Consider the following 19,514-nt stretch of genomic DNA (forward strand, 5'->3'; position numbering starts at 1 on the left):
TACTTTTGTTGGTTGCAACATTCAATTTTCTTGTACCACAACAGAACGGACTTAAGAGTATTCAGCGCTGGCTGAGCACCTCCGGCACCGCTATATATATTTACTTAGCTCGTGTTGCTGGAAAATCAAACGTTGCGCAACTTCCGCCTGTGTTATTCTTATGGGCGGAAGATTTCTTATCAGCAGTGCAGCGAAAATCAAACTGAATATCAAAGCGGGATGGGCAACAACACCATCATATTAATGGAGAACGAAAATTCACATTGCAGAAACCAGTTGTCACAAAGGAGGTTGGATTGAATGCCAAAATATGCTATAGGATGTTTTAGGACTGACTGATCTGCCAGCCACTTACCCCAGCCAGTTACTAGGCAACACCCAGTTGAACGTGGCATGCAAACAATGGTGCACCATGACATCCTTCACAAACATAACTTTGGTGGAGACGAAAGTCACAATACATACTTAGAACAATCATATCATCAACTGGACATCACATCTGATTAACAGTTGGATGCCCACAGAGAAAACAAGCCACCCAAGCTCATTTTCATCATCACAAAGGCCTTCTCATTCAAACATCTGCACATGCAGAAGACATCTAGACTGACAGTTCATATCCTAGCACAAACTGTGACACCTTGTCTGTGGAATTAGGGACATGCAAGCTACAGACTAATTATATTCCTAGATGTACACATTGATTAATTTGCCTCCTCCAACACCAGTTCTGATAGATACAGCATGGAATGAATTACGCATTCTTGGAACAAGCAGTCACCACAGAGCAGTCCACTAATTTGCTCATTTCTAGATAATATAAACTCACACAAACATTTCACAACACTCAGTAATCATACAAACTTTAGTAACAAAGTTTTTATTTAGATAATTCTTATATCTCATTACTGACTAGTTTGTTATGTGTTAAAACTGTAGTACATCATTCTTACAAAAATATGTTACTTTCTTTAGTGCCTCGCAAACCGACTGACACAAGCAAAACACCACTTAACAAGCGAATGTCATCATCTCCTGAGTTAACATTTCAGAATCTGCACTACATGTTATACATCAATTAACACAACAGGAAAAAATGAATTCACATTTAGATTTATACACACATTAAATAAGCAGAAGGAAAATGTTGCTCCAGATATTGTTCTTCCATATATTTACTGCACATAATATAATCAGTCAAAAAAAAAAACACTCTTAGGCGCAATATTTTAACTGAAGTAACTTATTGTTTTCTTGTAACAGGTACAACTTGCACAGAAAGCAGTTTTATTTCATATAAGAGATAATTTTAACCATAGTAATGTTGGTACATGTTAATACTATTTAAAATCTTACATTAGAAATGTTTCAAATCAAACTGTACAACTTATGAAGAACGTATCAGTATTCAAATAATAAATGCACATTAAAATTCAAATTTACATTTGATTAACTTGTCAGAGCTAGAATTTACACTGCACCGTAAAGTTCTTAGTTATTTGTGTACCTCTCAAAAATGCCTTTAAAATAGCACAGCATAACTTAAAGAGAAACTCAACTGCCAGGAACGTTGTTATAAGACTATAATCAACTTCAAAAACTGTGAGGAGGAGGAGGAAGAGGAGGCGGAGGAGGAATGGACATGGAAAGCAACCTAGTATTTGTAAACATTCACTTATTTCATTAAAATTCTTAGTCTCACTCCCTAATGTCAACGTAACTTTAATGCTTATAATCCCATGGGGCTAAAACAGGCATTTTTTTCTCAGGGAGGGCTAAACTATAATCTGATTTTCTGAATTAATTTATTAAGTACATAACAATACAGTATCATAAAATACAGGATTTTCAGAAGTATCAAGATGTGCGAGGAAGGAACATCTTTTCTAAAATAAACACTGAGATCTGTTAAAAACTAAGTATTTCTGAGTATTTTTCACAACAGTCTCTGATATAAAATATGGACAGCTAAAGCCACAGATAGCTAACCCACTAAACTCCAATTTATGACATCAATGTGCAACGTGTGGGGAAATGCCAATTCTGTCACTATCAGAAATGCCTAATGACGTACAAGGCACTGAGATCTGTGTTCATTATGAAGCAGTTCTGAAACTAAAATGCAACTGTCTCTTAGTACACCACTGATGCCTAACCCATACAACAAACACCTGAACTTGAAAGTAAAATGGGAGATACTATGCAAGAGAATACTGAACTAGCTGGAGATCCCACCAATGAGGTGGCAAAACCCAAGAGGAGACGAGCCCACACTTTGCAAAAGGTACAGTTCAAGCCTGCCACTTGAAAATTGCATATGCTTGCAATAAACAGATTAAGATGTAACTAAATATATGGATTAAGCATGTTTGGCGTGTGCTTTTTCATGTTATGTTTGGTATTTTCAGATACAAGTTTGAACTCTGGTGACACCAATACTGATTATTCAGAGACAGACAGGGATTATGACCCATTAGGAGGCAGCAGACCATCACAAGATGAAGTAATTCATCCTAGAAAAAATAAGAGAGACAAACAAGTATCAAATCTGACCATTTAGAAAAAGTATGTGAGAGAACTGAAGTTTCAGAGTGGTGAACTGTAGACAGTGACAATTGGTAAGCTTGTTCCAGCTAAATCTTGTTCAACAAAATTCTGCAGTTGTCCTACAAACTGTGGTGGTAAGATATCACATGAGAAAATTGAGAGAAAATATTTGCTAGCAATTTCAAAATGGATTGCGCAAAGAAAAATATCTTCAGAACAGATTGAATAAAAGTGTCACAGACAAGTAGGAGTTACACTAAAGTAAATTTATCACCTCAGCACAACAAGAACTTAACTCCTATAAGATGAAAAAGGGGGTTGATTATACTGTTTGTAATAGGTTCTGTGATTCCATCACCTGGTGCATGATACTTGTCAGTAACGTGATAAACATGATTGCTAACAGAATTAACTGTCAAAAATCACATAAAAAGAAGACCTTGAATAGCAGAATAGTATCAAAGCAGACGTAATGAAGAAGCAAAACCAGGATAGGTCTAGGAAGCAAAGTAAAGGAATGTCCTGGAAGCAAAATCAATTAATGGTATTTGTCAAGTATTCATGTTTGACTTGCAGGAAACTTTGCCATCCCCAGTGCTAACGATATGTATGGCTTATTATAAATGTCAGTTCTGAGTATATAACTTGAGATTCTTGATGAAGTTAGAAACACAGGACACACAATAATTTGTACAGCAATTCGTGTGGAGGGAATATAAGAGGAAAGTGTCATTGCTACTATCATTTGCCTCCTAGTCATGGTATGTCAACTTATGTAACAGATTTTGGTGTAATATGAAGAGAAAATATTCACAACCAACATGTATGCAATCCACATGACTGCATATCTATGACACAGAAACCACATTTTGTGCTCAACAAAGTGAGTAGAGCACTTATTAGAAACAGAAAGAATACATGAGTAAATACAGACAAAATGAACCGTCTCGGTATTGGTTGACTAAAACTGTAAAAGGATTAACTAAAGAGCCTTTTTACTGCATATATTTTGGAGGAAATTTCTCCATTCATAGGTGTAAATTTGTGAAGTCTAGTAAAGAAAAACCACCAAGCACTCAAAACGGATTCTATACCATTGCTTTACTGAGAAAGCAGAGTTACTGTGAAAGAAAAGATGATATTCGATATCTCTTCAGTGTATACCTCCAATACACCATGATTGATTTATAAAAACTTATAGCTGAAAACAACATTATGGTGAGCACACAGATGGATCTGAATAAATCAATTTTGTTTCCTGTAAAGTGTTTTAGTGACTTACCAACTGCAAAAAAATGTTGTTCAAGAAGTTTTATAGGACGAAACATATCTAACCTTTTGCAGTTATTATTAAAATGGTTTAAGTAGTTCATTTATCTAAAAACAAAAATAGTGGAACATTTGAGATTCTTTTATTTTTGCAATACAAGAAAGAATGTTTATTATCACCCATATTGATTTTTCTGTAAGGCTGAAACTTTGGAAGTAAATATCTCCATATAAATGTGGATTATGCCCCAACAGCTGTTAACCATCCATATATTATATAGCAAAAACACTAAGTTTGCTGCAAGAGACTTTTTTTAAAAAGAACTAAGTAATCTCCACATAAAAATGACAATATTAACTCCAGACAATTCAACCATGTGCTTGTATATGCTCAACTGCTGTAGCAATGCAAACATTTCCCTTCATTTGACAATAGAGGCTTCAAAATACATCATTTCTTTACATTATCCAAATATATACACTCAGTAATTGTGAATCTAGCATAATGGTTTATAGCCATACATAAAACAGTTTTTGCAGGTACTAAGCATAATTACTCCCCTGTAAAGCTGCAAAGCTCAGTCAGATTTACTTTGATATTCACTACATTGAAGTGTCACATGGCAGTGATTTCACACAAGAGCATACATGGCAATTACATTTAATGCCCATTTCCAAAAAAAAAAATTATAGCCATGAAAATATCCAGCATGTTTCACTTCTGGGAGAAATAGGAGTTGTACCCATTGCTGACTGATTGATATGTAGAATGGTAGCCAATAAAACATACATGAAAAAATTGTGTTATGATGCTCATAAATAAAGGAAACGTGAAAAATTATATAATAGTTTATGAAGAGCGAAGCACTTAACATTTCACTTAGGAATTGCAAGAAAAAGTGCAGCAAATAAAATATCTGATGGAAAGACACTTAGATCACAGACTGGTTAACCATACTGGTAGGGGAAGGGAAAAACAGTGTTTGCTCCCTTAATGTATTACAGCATGTGCTTGTCAAACACCTCATGTAAAAAAAGATATAATTAATAAATACAGTCAACACAATTCTAACAGAATGCACTACTAATTTCTGTTTACATTTCTCTTGAAGTTCACTGCACTATTAAGATTTTCTTAAGAAACTGGACAGAAATGACATACAAAAACAGAGATGAAAAGAGGATGTTAGACAAGAAAATAATACCGTACTGTCAAGCTTATAAAAAGTAACCAAACAGTACATACAAATATGATATTATCACACAATGCAGGAATTAAACTGTGTAAGAAAGTGTCAAGAATATTTTAGATGAAGCAAAAAAAGAATCAAATATTGAGTCAAAAATTCTGCACAATATAAATACAAAGCATAGCAAATGCTGGGAAAATGAAGCAAATCAAGCAAAACAACAAAAATTACGCTAAACTGAGGTTAGTAGAACACTGATGGAGCAGTGTGTGTATTTACGTAAGGGTTAGGGGCTATGCAGTTACACATTATCATATCAAACACTGAGCATGCCCAGTAAGAGATCAGCTAGTAACACATACAACAAAGAAAAAGTCTCTAAGTTTATTATGGTTCACACTAGTCACAACTGAGTAAGATCACAGAACAACCTTTTCCATACGTAATGCACACTTTTTAATTAATGGTGTATTAACAACACAGTTAACGGAGTTAACAGTTATAGTGTAAGAACCATGTATATATATTTCTTTCTTTATATCAACGGCAGTCAAACCATTTATCTTTGAGAGCAATTTTATTCAAAAACGAAAATGGAATCATTTGCTTACTGTGAGCTATCTAAAATAGGCCTCTTAACTCTGGTTATATCACAGTGAAAAACAGTTTGATCAGTACAGTGTCAAGTATCTGATTTCAGGAAAAATCATAATAAAAATAACATTAATTCCTTCATAAAATATAGTAACAGACACATAAGGCATTGAAAATAACTGTTCCAAGATTAACATTTTACTTTGAGAAAGGTGTTTGCAATATCTCAATAAGGTTATGTCTGTTTGTACTTATTTGCAGTACTCCAGTACAAAGGCAATAGGTTTTGGAAAAAGACTTTCCTGCACAATACAAGATTTTCTGCAACCAACCTTTGAATAAAAAATGTGCACTTTCCGCAAAGTCACAGGTAACAAAGCGCCAGGCACTTAAAACATCCATTGCATATGTAATACGACATCCAAAATATATGCTCCAAAAATACTGTAAAACATTCACAACACCAAAGCTTGTGTCAAATGCCATACAAAATAAATGTCAAATGAATGGTAGGTTAGAGATTCACATTACCAATAATTTACTATAAAGAATATTCACTGTTTCAGTTACATTTACATCAATTTATGTCAACAGTGAAACCAATGAAATCAATTTCAAAAGCATACTAGTGCCTGCACAGACATAATCAAAATTCATTTTCTTATCACTCAAATTCTGAAATAAGGTTTTTAAACATCTTCTGTCCTATGCTGAAAGACAAAGCTCACTGCTCTGGTTGATGCAGTGGTCGAAAATTAAGTGCAGCACTGTTGATGCAGAATCTTCTTCCCGTGGGCTTTGGTCCATCGTTGAACACATGGCCCAGATGAGCTCCACAGTTGGCACAGGTCACCTCAGTACGCACCATGCCTGGGTTTGCGACCAATAACAGAAGGTTGCCCCCAACTGTAGTGGTTTGCAGTTCGGAGGGAGGTATAGGCAGGCAGGCAGAAAACAAGCACAGACAGAAGAAGGTTAGAAAACCCAACCACCAGTTACAGTTTGCTCAAAGGGCAACCAAAACTGGGAAGACATTACACAGACTGTAAGTAAAATTACTTTTCTTTCGGTAATAACCAATCTGACCAGGATGCAATTTTCAAAAAGATAAAGATTTTACATGGGAGTAATATTATACAGTATTTCTCAGCAGAATTTAATATGTATCTGGTCAATAAATATTTGGCACTGAAATTTTGATTGCATGTTAAGTTAGTTGCACATGCAGTTTATTCTGTGTGCTATTATACAGAAAGATACTCCATGTTATTTTGATAAGTGTAGTGGCATGAAATCTCAGTTATAGGGAAGTAAGTCAACTTGCAACTAGTGGTTTGTTTCAGTAACTAAAAAGAAACAAAAGGAAAATGCATGCACCAGGTTATGCACAAAGGTGAGGCATCATTTAAAACACACACATTTAAAGGGGACACGCAGGGTAAACCACAAACATGCGTTCTAATTAGACAAACATTGCTGAAGACCAATTGCCAACAAAGATTAGCAACACTGCCTGTTTTGAAAACAAAACTTTGTTGTGTCTGATCAGCCAGTTATGTATTTTTCTCTGTAATATTTAACTGTCAATCAGCAGCCCCGGTGACACTGAAACTGTTTCATTTATAGTAAGTAACATGATACTTAGGCAAAATTGACTAATGGAGTAATTTCAAGTCCTCCGTAAATAAGCAGTTTCAGTTCCAATAAATTATAAAAAACATTTATTCATTTCTTAGCTGTATACAGTCAATAGAGATGCTCAGTTGGAAAAGAACAAGGGAGAACAATTATCAGAACTTTGTCGAAGGATTGATCCAAGCTTTTGCCTGATGAGTTTTAAGGGGATATGTACCAAGAAGAGTGGACAGATATCTGAAACCCCCAAGTCTATCACTTGTACTACTGCACCATCTCTTGCAGTATAACAGTGTGAGCACTCAATAAAGGAAACTAAATATGGATTCCAATTCATTCTACTACATTACTGTAGCACTTATGACTCCGCAGGGGTTAAAAGTTGCACACACACACACACACACACACACACACACACACACACACACACACCTCTGTCCTCACCCTCACAAAATGAAGTAAAAAAATTTCATGGACAGGTGTTTAAGAATTGTGTTTCAAGTTGTACGCTGCTGTGATCTCTGTATCAGCCACTGCAGATAAGACACAGGGATCCTGTACATTTGTTATTGTAGTGCCTGCTGATAACTTTTACAGCATTGCATTAACAGTAATAATAATAGGATCATCATTTGCAGCATAAATCTCACCTATTGAAACTAAGTGTACAATGTAGAAAACTTAAAAATACATGGAGTACTGAAAATAATCCCAACCAAAACAAAGATAAATGAGCAGCCAAACAGAAATTTCTAGGATCATCATGGTACAAAAACTATTTCATAAGTGTGCTGCTCAATATTGAACTGTAATAAATATTATACAATAGGCTAAAATGAATTTGGTTGAAAAGGTCTCTTGGAGGTCCAGTCCACTTTACTTGATAACACTGATTAATCAGCATCCGTTCTGCATGCCTGTGCTGTTGACACAAAATTACTGAAATTCCATGCCATAAGACCCAAGAAATATTGCAGAATGCAGGTGAATGTAGAATGAGTATGACACTTTGCATATATTGTGCCCAACAGAACGTGGTAATTCTCCACTATGCTCAGCTTTTAGAATTTTTTCACTACATACACAGCTACATCAATCCTCCAATTATCAATAGTAACTAAATCTTTCAGGTATTTCTGATTTACGAAGACTTGTGTGGCTTACACCATCCAAAGAATTTTTTGGCTCTGAAGTTTGAAGAAAGCTCTTTTTTCTTCTCAATAAGGAAAGGATGATTTAGGGCTGAGTGGTACATCTGAACCCCAATTTACAGATTAACACTAACAACAAATTTTTAAAAATCTGGCGGAGTATTAAAAAACACAAAACTAAAGCTCTCATTGACAAAAAATGTACGGTAATGTCTACAATAAAGAGAAAGAACCTGATACCTGATTACTAGATTAGTGATCAAAGTCTTGAGCACATCGTATTGTACAAGTATTTAGGAGTAATACTCAGAAGCAATATGACATTTGACTAGCATGTGAAATTCAGTATTAGTAAACGTCAATAAAGACAGATTTGAAACCTCCTGAAAGATGAAAACTGAGTCCTGGATTGAGACTAGAATTCTGAATCTGGAGGAAGTAAAGCTGTGAATATGGGTCGCAAGTTGCACTTGAGTCACTCAGTTGGTAGAGCACTTGCCCACACAAGGCAAGGTCCCAAGTTCAGCCTTGGTCTAGCATACAGTTTTAATCTGCCAGGAAGTTCCATATCAGTGAACATTCTCCTGCAGAGAGAAAATTTCATTCTGGAGACAACAGATTTCTTGGAAATATTCTGGGAAAATGAACACATCTGCAAGGAAACTGTATAAAAGACGCTCGTGCTACCAGTTCTAGTGTACAGTTCCAGCATTTGGAGTCATGAACTAGGTAGACAACAAACATCAAACCAATTCAGAGAAGTGCTGCTAGAATCTTAACAGGTATATATAGCCCATACAGAAGTGTAACAGAGATGCTCAAGTAACTTAAATAGGAGTTCTAGGAAGAACAGTGAAAGTTCTGTTAGGTAACTTTAGAGAAAGTGTATTGATGCAGAAAGTGTGACTATTGTGCTGTGACTATTGTACATCTCCTGTAGGAATCCTAAGAGTAAATTTATTTTTTCCACAATTTGATGCTCGATATTGAAATATTTTCTAACAATTTTTTCATAAATATGTGAAAATCTGATAAACATTACCAATATTTCTTCAACCTTGTCAGTAATATCATCGTCCATCCAAATTGATATTAAAGCACATTAATCAAGGTTGTACAGAATATGCGGCTGAGAAGGGTGGAGAGGGCAGATAGTGAAAAGGGGAAGCGAGGAGAGGGACACAGCGTTTTGTTTCCATACATGATGTGCAGAAACATTAAACTCAATAATGAATAGGAATCAAGATATTAGTAAAAGTATTCACTTTTCTATTAGTTGATGTATATTCCTTCCAATCCCTGTATTACCAAATTTGTCATTTTTCTTTTTTTTTCCATGTACAGAGAGAGGAACGTGACTGTCCATGCAAAGCTGTGTAATTCACAATGCATTTACTGATAAATAGTTCATGTGCCAATATCCTGGGGGGCGTTCCATATTTTTTATAAACTTAAGTCTAGAAGGTTATGACAAAGGCTGAGGGTGTCTGATCTACAAGGTCCTAGAGCATTCTTCAAAAAAAAAAAAAAAAAAAAAACAGGCTATGTACCAAAATACAGATAACATCTGCCTTTGTTCCCATGTTCATTTTTGCAAACACAATACAAAATCTTATTTACCCACACTAAGGCATAATGGTCTTTTACGCTACGGAATAAAAAAAGTACAGAATGAAGGATAATAATGATGCATCAACAATAACTGTGGAAAGAGCAGTCTGAATGTTTCTAATCACACTTAGAACATCTGCTCAGTCTGCACCAACCAGAGGAATCTGTAAGTATTGTTTCGTGTTAACAGCTCCAGAAAATTCCGCAAGATGACATTAAGTATGACATACATAACATCGATCAAAAGATAGTACAATTACAGCTTCAAATGAAACAACACAAAATGCTGAACAAACAGCATATTTTACACAAAATCTAAAACTCAGGTTCTTTTGATGATTTCTAAAAATGAAGCAATGTGGAAAAAAATGCATTTCATTCAAAACAAAATCAACCTAAGATCTACTTCAATTTAAGCCAGTGGACATGTAGTGGTGATGTGTCATGCTGCTTCTTGCATCTATTAGATCCTGGATTTTCTATTGTTTGATGGAATTAGATTTTCAGAGTATCACAAAATGACTAGGGTGTAATTTGACAGTATGCAGTTTCAAAAGTATGGACAAAAAATTTCTTCTAATTTAGATGAGTATCCAGGTAAGTAGCTCAGGAGTTCCTTTCAGGTCCTTGACAGAACTAAAACAATGGAAAGATGAAAAATACCAAATAGTCACAGTTCTTCAATTAAATGTCACCCTTTCAATACCTTACAGCCCGCAGATGTACAAAAACAACCCAGGGAAAGTTAAGTGCGTAACAGACCATGAAATCTGAAAAAAGACAAAATAAGAAACCACCACCTCCAATATCTTCAGTTTACATTCCTCTCTAACATGCATTTTCTCCTCCAATTCTATAATCACATACAGCTTCTATGCCAGCACCCATTAAGAATCCCATCTGTGAAGTGACAAGTATTAAAACATTCTCATGTGTATACACTCTTTACCAACTTTGGTCAGTAGCATCACAAAGCAAGTTGTTTGTCAACTGTGGCAATAAGTGTGAAGAATTACTTGGCAGTTCTATGGTATACTGATCAGTTATGTCAACACCACAAATATAACCACTAAAAAGGTTCTTGCACACCAGTAAGTTATAATAAAATTTGTTTACATAGCAAGGAACATGCAGGACTATGACCATACATAATCATAATAGTTGTCATAACAGTGTTAAAAATAATCTAATTGTACTACTTTAAGATATATATACTGGCAAAAAGGTGCATATCACATACAGTGCTTATGAAAACAGTATGTACATCAATGAAAGGGAACTACATGTCAATTCTTTTATGTTAATCAGAAATGTCTTAGAAAAATAATGACTGTCCTCTGGGAATCAAGTAATTAATGAACCCACTAGGATAAACCTACAATGTTTCAGCATTATGCAATTTCTGTTACTTTTAGACCACTTCACCTGTGAATTTTATTCCAACTCTATTACAAATATCCTCAATTCAAAGTATAATATGCATATAATTTCACTAGCGTACGAGACTTACGAGCTGGCATATTATCTTGCTGAAAATATTCCCATTGAGATTAGAGCAGCAATGCACGTCCATGGTCTCAATATAAGCAGCACTGTCAATGGTCTCCAAACAATTAACTTCCTAAGGTTACATTATGGTAAATCTCCATATCACTACTGTCGCCTGGTTTGAGCACAGCTGTCCGTATGTTTTCCATATGCTTGGCAGTCCACCAATATCAGCACAGTTTCTTCAAAAAAGCCACAATCATTCTGTCATTCACAAAGATTGAGCTGCTGTTACGTTACAACAAACAATAGCAAAAGAAAGTCATTTACTTACAAGAGCACACATCACTTGCCTTGCATGCAAGAGATTCTCATTTTTTAAATATGGTCACAGAAACTTGTGGCAGAATGTAAATAACTTATGAGTGAAGGTAATGTGTACACACACTGCCGGCATGATGCAGCTACACAAGTGTGTGTGGGTGCATATGTATGTGGGTACATACACAAGCACAACTCAAAATACGATTTGCTCAAAAACAAGCAAAATTTCCAGTCTTGTTTACGTGCATGTCAATTACTCAACTCCTCTTCGATTTGGCAAGTTGTTATCTTTACTTTTACATCATTCTTCAAATAATGATCTATGCTATGTGAGGGAGCAAGATTTCAGGTTAGGATACTTTATCCATGTTCACAAAAGTTTTCAAGTAACACCATGCAATATGACACACCCCCACCCCACATGGATGTCAAGAGAAGTGTGTGGTACCTTTCCATGGAATGACTGTGGATACAGAAAAATGACTGATATTTTTAGAACTATCTAAAAAGAAAAAAAAAGAAGAAAAAAAACGGTAGAATGTATGGGTAAATTTTTCTGGATTTTTTACATTAATGCATTATATTGGAGCTTCTCAATCATCAGATGAACCAGATGAAAAGGTTTGTGTGTGAGAATGAAAGCAATGATGTACGTAAAAGATTTAAGTAAGTAATTTGGAATTCCAGATGCTGTTTGCATCCCAACAACTATCTATTCCAAGCCTGTAGTGCAATTATTCCCGATAAAGTGATGTACTAGCTATACATATGTGTTGTGAAGTCCAACAACAAAAACATTTGTAAGTGGCACAATAAAATACTGAACAGTTAACTATAATATGGCGCTGTGGTTAAGCTAACTTCGAAATCTAAGCTACAGTTGTTAAAAAATTTCTTGTCTGTTTGATCAGCAATTTTCTACATGCTGAGTCATCTTTTCTCAAGGTATTGAATGTATTCAATCCAATATTTTGCACAACTTTAGGGCCTAAAAATAGCTTGGATACAACTGAAACACCAATTTCATATGACCACACTGATTTATCAAACATGTACTGGAACTATTAAGAAACTTAGGTGCCAAATTTCAACTACTGGAAGATGCAATGCAGCTTGGTTCTTTTTTTTATTATTAAACCTTCATGACAGTAAAGCAGAATACCGTGAAAATGTTGAAGCCTTTTTTTATTAGTCATTGTGTCTTCTTCCCAAGAGAAAAATTGCAGTCCATAAGCCACCAGTGCACAATGGAGGACTTTACTTCTTGTTTCTTCAACATGTTTCACAAATATCTGATCTGACCGCTATCAATTTAACAAAACTTATTCAACCAATTCCTTAATACAGTCCTGTCAGTCTAGCTAGGAACATCACAAAGAAATAGTGATGAAATGTGTCATTTATTAATAGTTTGTTTCGTCAGAACGAAAGTGTAAAGGATATGCTCCACAAATTCCAGAGGGACACTTTGGTAAAGATAATGTGGTATTACAGACAGGCTTATTCTCAAAACATTGACTGTGGGCATATCATAAGAGCCCACAGTAAATATTATCTCCTCCACTGCACATAACAACAATAACATTATATTACAATGTAGTTCCCACATAACCTCTGTATGTAAGTCTAATAGAAAGGACAGAGAAAGATACTGGTTCAGAATGTACCTTCAACCACACTCTACACAACGTGTGATGGAATACAGATGTAGATAAAGTTAACTCGAGTTTTCATACCCCTTTCATCTCATTTTTAGCTACACTTTTCCAAATACCTTAACACAATAATTTCAAGTAATGACTTTACTAAACGATTACCTGAAGGAAAATTTTTCAAGTTTTTTGTTTAGGGTTCTTCTCTTTGGTGTCTGATATTTTAGCAATGTTAGTAAGTAATTTCCATAGGCTAGAGAGCTACTGCAGTCATTATCTTCTGTTAGCACTCCAATTTAGCCATTGGCTTTAATTAGCTGACTATGTCCGCTAACAAGACAGTCTGTTAATTACAATACAGTAAAGCACTGGTTGCCTCAAGCAGCTGGGGATGGGGATACTAGGATAACTGATTTTATGAGTAAATTACTGGTGTTCATAGGAGCATGAAACAAAAAGTAACAATCAAACACAAAACTGTACATTTGTATTTTGTATCACACCTCTCAGAAGAAACACAGTGGACTACACAGCCCAGTTTGAAAAGTCCAAAATGGCCATTACATTAGGCTTACAGTCACCTAAAAGTCGAAAATTTGTTTCTGCATCAGATTTGAGGTTTTTGCCACCAAATATCAAACATTTTAAAGGGAGCAATTGGCACAGACAAGAGCAATTATTTCATCACTTGTTGATACTCAACAGCTGGGGTCCAAAACGTTATATTCATTCAAGACAGTCTTGAAGAATTTCCTGGTCTCATTCTTCAAGTCCTAAAGACGATTTAATCAGCCCAGCCAGTTTAGATACAAAGCACCTGTCTGGCGTTGCTCTGCAGTTCTAATGATGGACTCACCAGAACAAACCAATTACTAACTTAGTTCTGTGTGTAAATTGTGCTCTTCTATCACTTCCATAGATTTTTTGTGTACACTTAAATCTTCATTGCCAAGTATGTTCACAAATTTTGTAATGGCATCGCTACTCTTTTTAATATAGGCCTAGTTATTATTCCATTTACGACAACCTACTGTCAAGCTAAGCTTGGTCCACTAATACCTTTCTTCAACTCATCTATATGTTTCTAACACACCAGTCAACCTGTTTACCATTAGTCAACAACAGCAGCTCACTCTGTTACAAGCAAAGGTTCAGACATCAACACAGAACAGCTACAACGGTGGTTGGAGGAGGAAAGGACAAGGGAGGGAGGGGACTGCTGAAACGGCCAGACCAGCACCAGCAGAACTTGCACATGGCACATTGTGCAATTTGAATTTCCTAATCGGAATACTACTACTTAACCAATATTCCAGTTTATCAGTATTAGATAATCAATGCTGTTCCATATGCGAAATATCACTATAGTGTCAGCAAACTGACAGACAAGTGAAAACTTCGATGGAACTTAAAAAATCTGACTACATGTAAAGAATTATCTGACTGGTGTAAGAGTCTCTACAACTTGACAATCATTCTACATAATGAACTGTTCCATGTAAAATTAATTCAAAACCATCTTTTGCTTACTTAACGAAATTGACTGTTTCTGTGTACAAAAGGCAGCCTTTTCTTCCCTCAAGTACAGCCTTGCGGCAAGGGAATTTTTTGAAAAATCACTAGCTTACAAGCAGCTCAAATGGTTCAAACTTCATGAACTGTCAACCAAGTGTTTCCCAGTCATCACCAAGTGGCAGCTACTGAGCGTTCTGTAGTTGACAGACCCTTATTTATGTAGCTGTGCTTGATCATGTCACTTGTTTTTAGTCAACTATGATGTAACTGTGTTTTCATTCACGTCCATTCCACTCAGACCCCACTTGTCATTGAAATTACACAAGTATGATAACATAGCCACATATAGGAACAATGCTATCAAAGACCACTGGTTGGTTACAATTTAATACTGACTGGGATTTTGATCCATTTTATGCAACTGGAGACCAAAGTTCCTAAAACTAGCTTTTTATTACTTTTACATAGCCCATACTAAAACATTAATAAAATCTGTATCCTAAAACTCTGTTTTAAGGCAAAGAAAAAAGTTCTTCCCCTTCTGTTTACCACTTTTCTTGAGTACCTGATCAAGGCAGAAAAGCATCAGAAGTCATATATCATATGTCAAGAGTAATTCACAAATTATGTTTTTGTGAGCATCTTTTTGATAAGCACTGTATATTATTATGATTAATTCAGCTATAAAATTAATATACTGTTAATTCATACACTGCACAAGAAGTAAACATATAACACAAACATACCATGAGATGTGTCCTTAGTAAGCTTAACTTTGCCTTGGTTTATAACATCATTAAATGCTGGCCACCCACAGCCAGATTCAAATTTTGTATCTGATGAAAATAGGTCCTCATTGCAAACAACACAGCTGTATGTTCCAGCATCTGTAGTTTTATTGTACTTGCCAGTAAATGCCCTGTAAGGAGTTTCAGTTAGTACAAAAATTTGTAACCTCACCAACCATCCATAATTGATGACTTCTCGATTATACTGCCAGGTAGCAGTGTCTATATAGGATTACATTTCAACAACGTGACTCGTTATCAACAGATGCATAATCGCATACTATGAGGCACTAAAATGCATTAGGATGTTGAAGAAAATACTGTCACTAGCACACTGCAACCTGACTGTTCAATGAGAAATTGTGAAATCAGTAAAATGATGAGAAAAAACAGAACATCTGTAATCACAATAACATAGGCTATGGACTCAAATTTAAAAATCATAAAATATTTTCGAAACACAAATATTATTTTCCCAGTGAAACAAAAAAGTTTAAAAGACAAAAGTAAGGAGCATTATTTGTAGGCAATAACACTGCATCCATTTGTAAGTCTATTCCCTTTGGTCTCCTGTAATACTTCAACCAACACATAGGCCTAAGGGTATCATAATCCACGACCACAAGACAAGGTTTGGAAAACATTACAATACTCAAACCAAATAGCTTTAGTGCTGTAAAAATGATTAATATTAAGCTTCTATATATTTTGCTGTTAATTAAAATCACTGCAACTCACAGTTTGCTAGCAAATAGGGAAACACTAATGAGAAAATTTCTCTGACAGGAGGTACAGTTACAAATTCACAAAGCAACAGACATTCCTTTGCGGTATCCCTTGTAGTCCACTGCTACACATTCTTATTAACTTCATAAACTAATCACCGTACAACAACTATTTCCTCAACACTATTTTCGTAGCCTACAGCTATCTTTCCATTACATGTAAGCCGTGTTCTGTATTTGATGATGGAAAATCGATTAAAATTCCTTTGCCATGACACTATCTAATGATGAATGCAACAATCTTACCAATTTGAAGTCCATTGTTGATATAGTGCCCTAACTCATACTGTACGTCGTTTTGCTGACTTCCACAACATTTTTTTCTTATTTAGCAAAACAATGTAGGCTGCTCAGTATTGACTATAAGCAGTTCTTACTCATAGCCTCAGACACTTCCGTGGCACGAAATATGGGCGTTGAATTTGAGGTTACCATTGCACCAACACAAGTCTAAATGTGAAAAGTAATCTCCAGAATTTCATTATGTAAGGCGCCCTTGTGTCACTCCCATTTCACAGCAAGCAGCGCGTCTTTACTTTCAAGAGGTTTCATTGCATTCGTAGTACGCAACCGACTTTAAAAAGCCAATTTCATTCTCAGCGTTGGTATAAACAAGTTTCTAGTTTCTCTCTATTATTAAAAATGTCAGACTAAAGAAAATAACGCTGGTGTTGTGTGGTTACAACAATGACATTCACCGACTCTACAGTACGCTCGTATAATATAAACAACACAAAGTGTTAGTATACTACGAATAATGTGAATGTGGATTCAAATTTTAATTACATTTTATGGAGTAATATGAACAAAATAGGTTGCGGGCAACGTTAAACTGCCTGAGCGTAGTGCATATCTCGTCACAACTGTTGCAGCTATACCTTTCAGTTCCTTTTTCTTGAGTAACATAATACTGCATTGGTGTCAAACGCTTTTTAAGTTCTTCTTTGCTGTGAGGTCCCTTGCCACTATCTGCCATAATACTGTCGTCTGCCGCAAGCCTCGCAGTTACTTTTTTGCGAGCGGCTGATCACTCCTGAAAACTGTCCACAAAATTTATATCCACACATGCATACAATCACCACCTTCAAGAAAAGCCCTAATTATGTATTCAACAAACGTTCTATCTCTGTCCTCTTTCCCATATTAGGGATGAATATCTTAATACAACTCTTGCAAGTTGAGGTTAGAAAATGTCGATGCATTGTATCGAGATATCGGCATACCCAAGTCGTCGATAGAACACAACATGATCATATTGTACAGAAAGCACACAGTGTTTCCACAGGCAGCAAAAATTGCAAATACTTCTACATCCACGTCTACGTCAACATCTACATTTATACTCTAAAATCCACTGTGAGGTGCATGTCATGTTGTACGTTCCATTATACCAATTATTAGAGCTTTCTCCTTTTCCATTCACATAGAGATCCCGACAATAACGATAGCTTAAATGCCTCTGTCTGTGCTGTAGGGTATAACAGGTTAATTGTAAACCGAGGGTAAATGTAAACACAAATTTAATACTGCCGGCAGAAAGACTTGGATTGAAGAAAAATTAGCGTGTGTATGTTGGCTGACATCAGCGTTGCCAACCGTACGATCTGGACTGTACATGTAGGTTAAATGATAGTGGACGAACATACGATGCACCCTTCGGATCGCGCGCCTATTGTACGATCTTTTGAAACCCTTTTATTGTTGAGATTTTATCGTTTTCATTATTTTAATTTTCATGGTTTATTTAATTTTTGACAATTTATTTCACAAACATGATTTTCACCAGCCCACATGCCAATCTGTCTAGCCTTGGGATTCCCCAATTTCGTTACGCTGCATATGTCAACATAAGTTATTCCCCGAGATGAATCTCATGGATAATTCAGCGTATTGACTGCTTTGCATCCTGCGCAACGCTCACACATATTGTGCGTTTACAATTAGTTGCGACTTAGGACAGTTAAGTGCGGAGCGAGTGGAATGAAGCATAATTGACAGCATGTGCTAGGCATATCAGCAGGTGACCAGAATATAATGGCAGATTCGATTGATTGCGTGATACGATCTTTCTCGAACGCTTTTTAAAGAAACCAATCGGTAATAAACTCTCATTCTCGCACATCTTAATGTTTAATGATTGTCAGCTTCATGATGAGAAGCCTATCATTTCATTTAATAGAAGTTAATGCTTAGTGTGAAGTTAAAAATGGGTGTCGCTATGAATATGTGTTTGGTGCATGTTAGGTTACATGTTACTGCATATTAAATATTGAATCGTTCTTTAAACTTGGAGAGATATCATTGTCAGTTTCCAATCTCGAGAAAATGGAATGTATGCTATCTCCCTCATGAACTCGTGATATTAAAAAAAAAAGATAGAATGAAATATTCATAATGTCATTTCGTATCTCGTACATGGTGTGAGATATCGAAACGAGATGGCGCGCAAAGATGAGAGTGTTTTTCCATATGATTAATTTGCGAAATTTTCGTATCTACTGAGATGTTAAAGCGACTACAGATTTTCTGAATGAAATAATGTAATTATTGAGGACAATCGATGGCCAGTGAAACGAGAACTACATTGGGTTTTGTAGCAATATAAGCGAAGAAGTTACACGTTTATTTTTATACTACTGAGAATGGGCCATTTCATAAATTGTTGACCCAATCACATGCAGTTGCTAGTTTAATAATACACTATTTAAGGATTCTGTCTCAAGCTCAGCTTCATTAGAATGTTAGTGAGATGAATTTTTCTAAACTCTGCTGTGTTTCGACAAAAGAAGCCGTTTTTAACATGGCAACAACAGAAGCTACGTATTCCTCAAACCGCGTCACAGTTTCTGAATCAGAGTCTCCTCAGCTACGTTCTTGGTATGATTGACAACTCAAATCAAGTCCTGTTGTGTAAAATTTGAAGTGGTTCCTTTTGTCAGCACACCACCACATTACTTTTCGCCTA

The 19,514-nt window shown here is 35.7% G+C and overlaps 1 protein-coding gene across 1 annotated transcript; it reads right to left on the minus strand.

Annotated features, from left to right (window-relative positions):
* Positions 1-864: 864 nt before the first annotated feature.
* LOC126236980 (methionine-R-sulfoxide reductase B1-like) lies at positions 865-17,751 on the minus strand. Its single transcript, XM_049946700.1, has 3 exons — positions 17,428-17,751; positions 15,723-15,895; positions 865-6,506 (listed from the first exon to the last, which is right to left on the minus strand). The coding sequence occupies exons 1-3, from the start codon at positions 17,523-17,525 to the stop codon at positions 6,325-6,327; spliced, it is 453 nt and encodes a 150-aa protein (XP_049802657.1). The 5' UTR covers positions 17,526-17,751; the 3' UTR covers positions 865-6,324.
* Between the last annotated feature and the right edge of the window lie 1,763 nt (positions 17,752-19,514).

Source organism: Schistocerca nitens, chromosome 2 (assembly GCF_023898315.1).
Source record: "Schistocerca nitens isolate TAMUIC-IGC-003100 chromosome 2, iqSchNite1.1, whole genome shotgun sequence".
Taxonomy (NCBI): Eukaryota; Metazoa; Arthropoda; class Insecta; order Orthoptera; family Acrididae; genus Schistocerca; species Schistocerca nitens.

What these genes read in the sequence shown, in the direction of transcription:
- LOC126236980 (XM_049946700.1), bottom strand. Translation starts at nt 17,525, where the DNA reads ATGGCAGATAGTGGCAAGGGACCTCACAGCAAAGAAGAACTTAAAAAG. An exon ending in CAAGAAAAAGGAACTGAAAG is followed by an intron (nt 15,896 to 17,427) that starts GTATAGCTGCAA and finishes AACTCCTTACAG; the next exon opens with GGCATTTACTGGCAAGTACA. An exon ending in TACTAAGGACACATCTCATG is followed by an intron (nt 6,507 to 15,722) that starts GTATGTTTGTGT and finishes AAACCACTACAG; the next exon opens with TTGGGGGCAACCTTCTGTTA.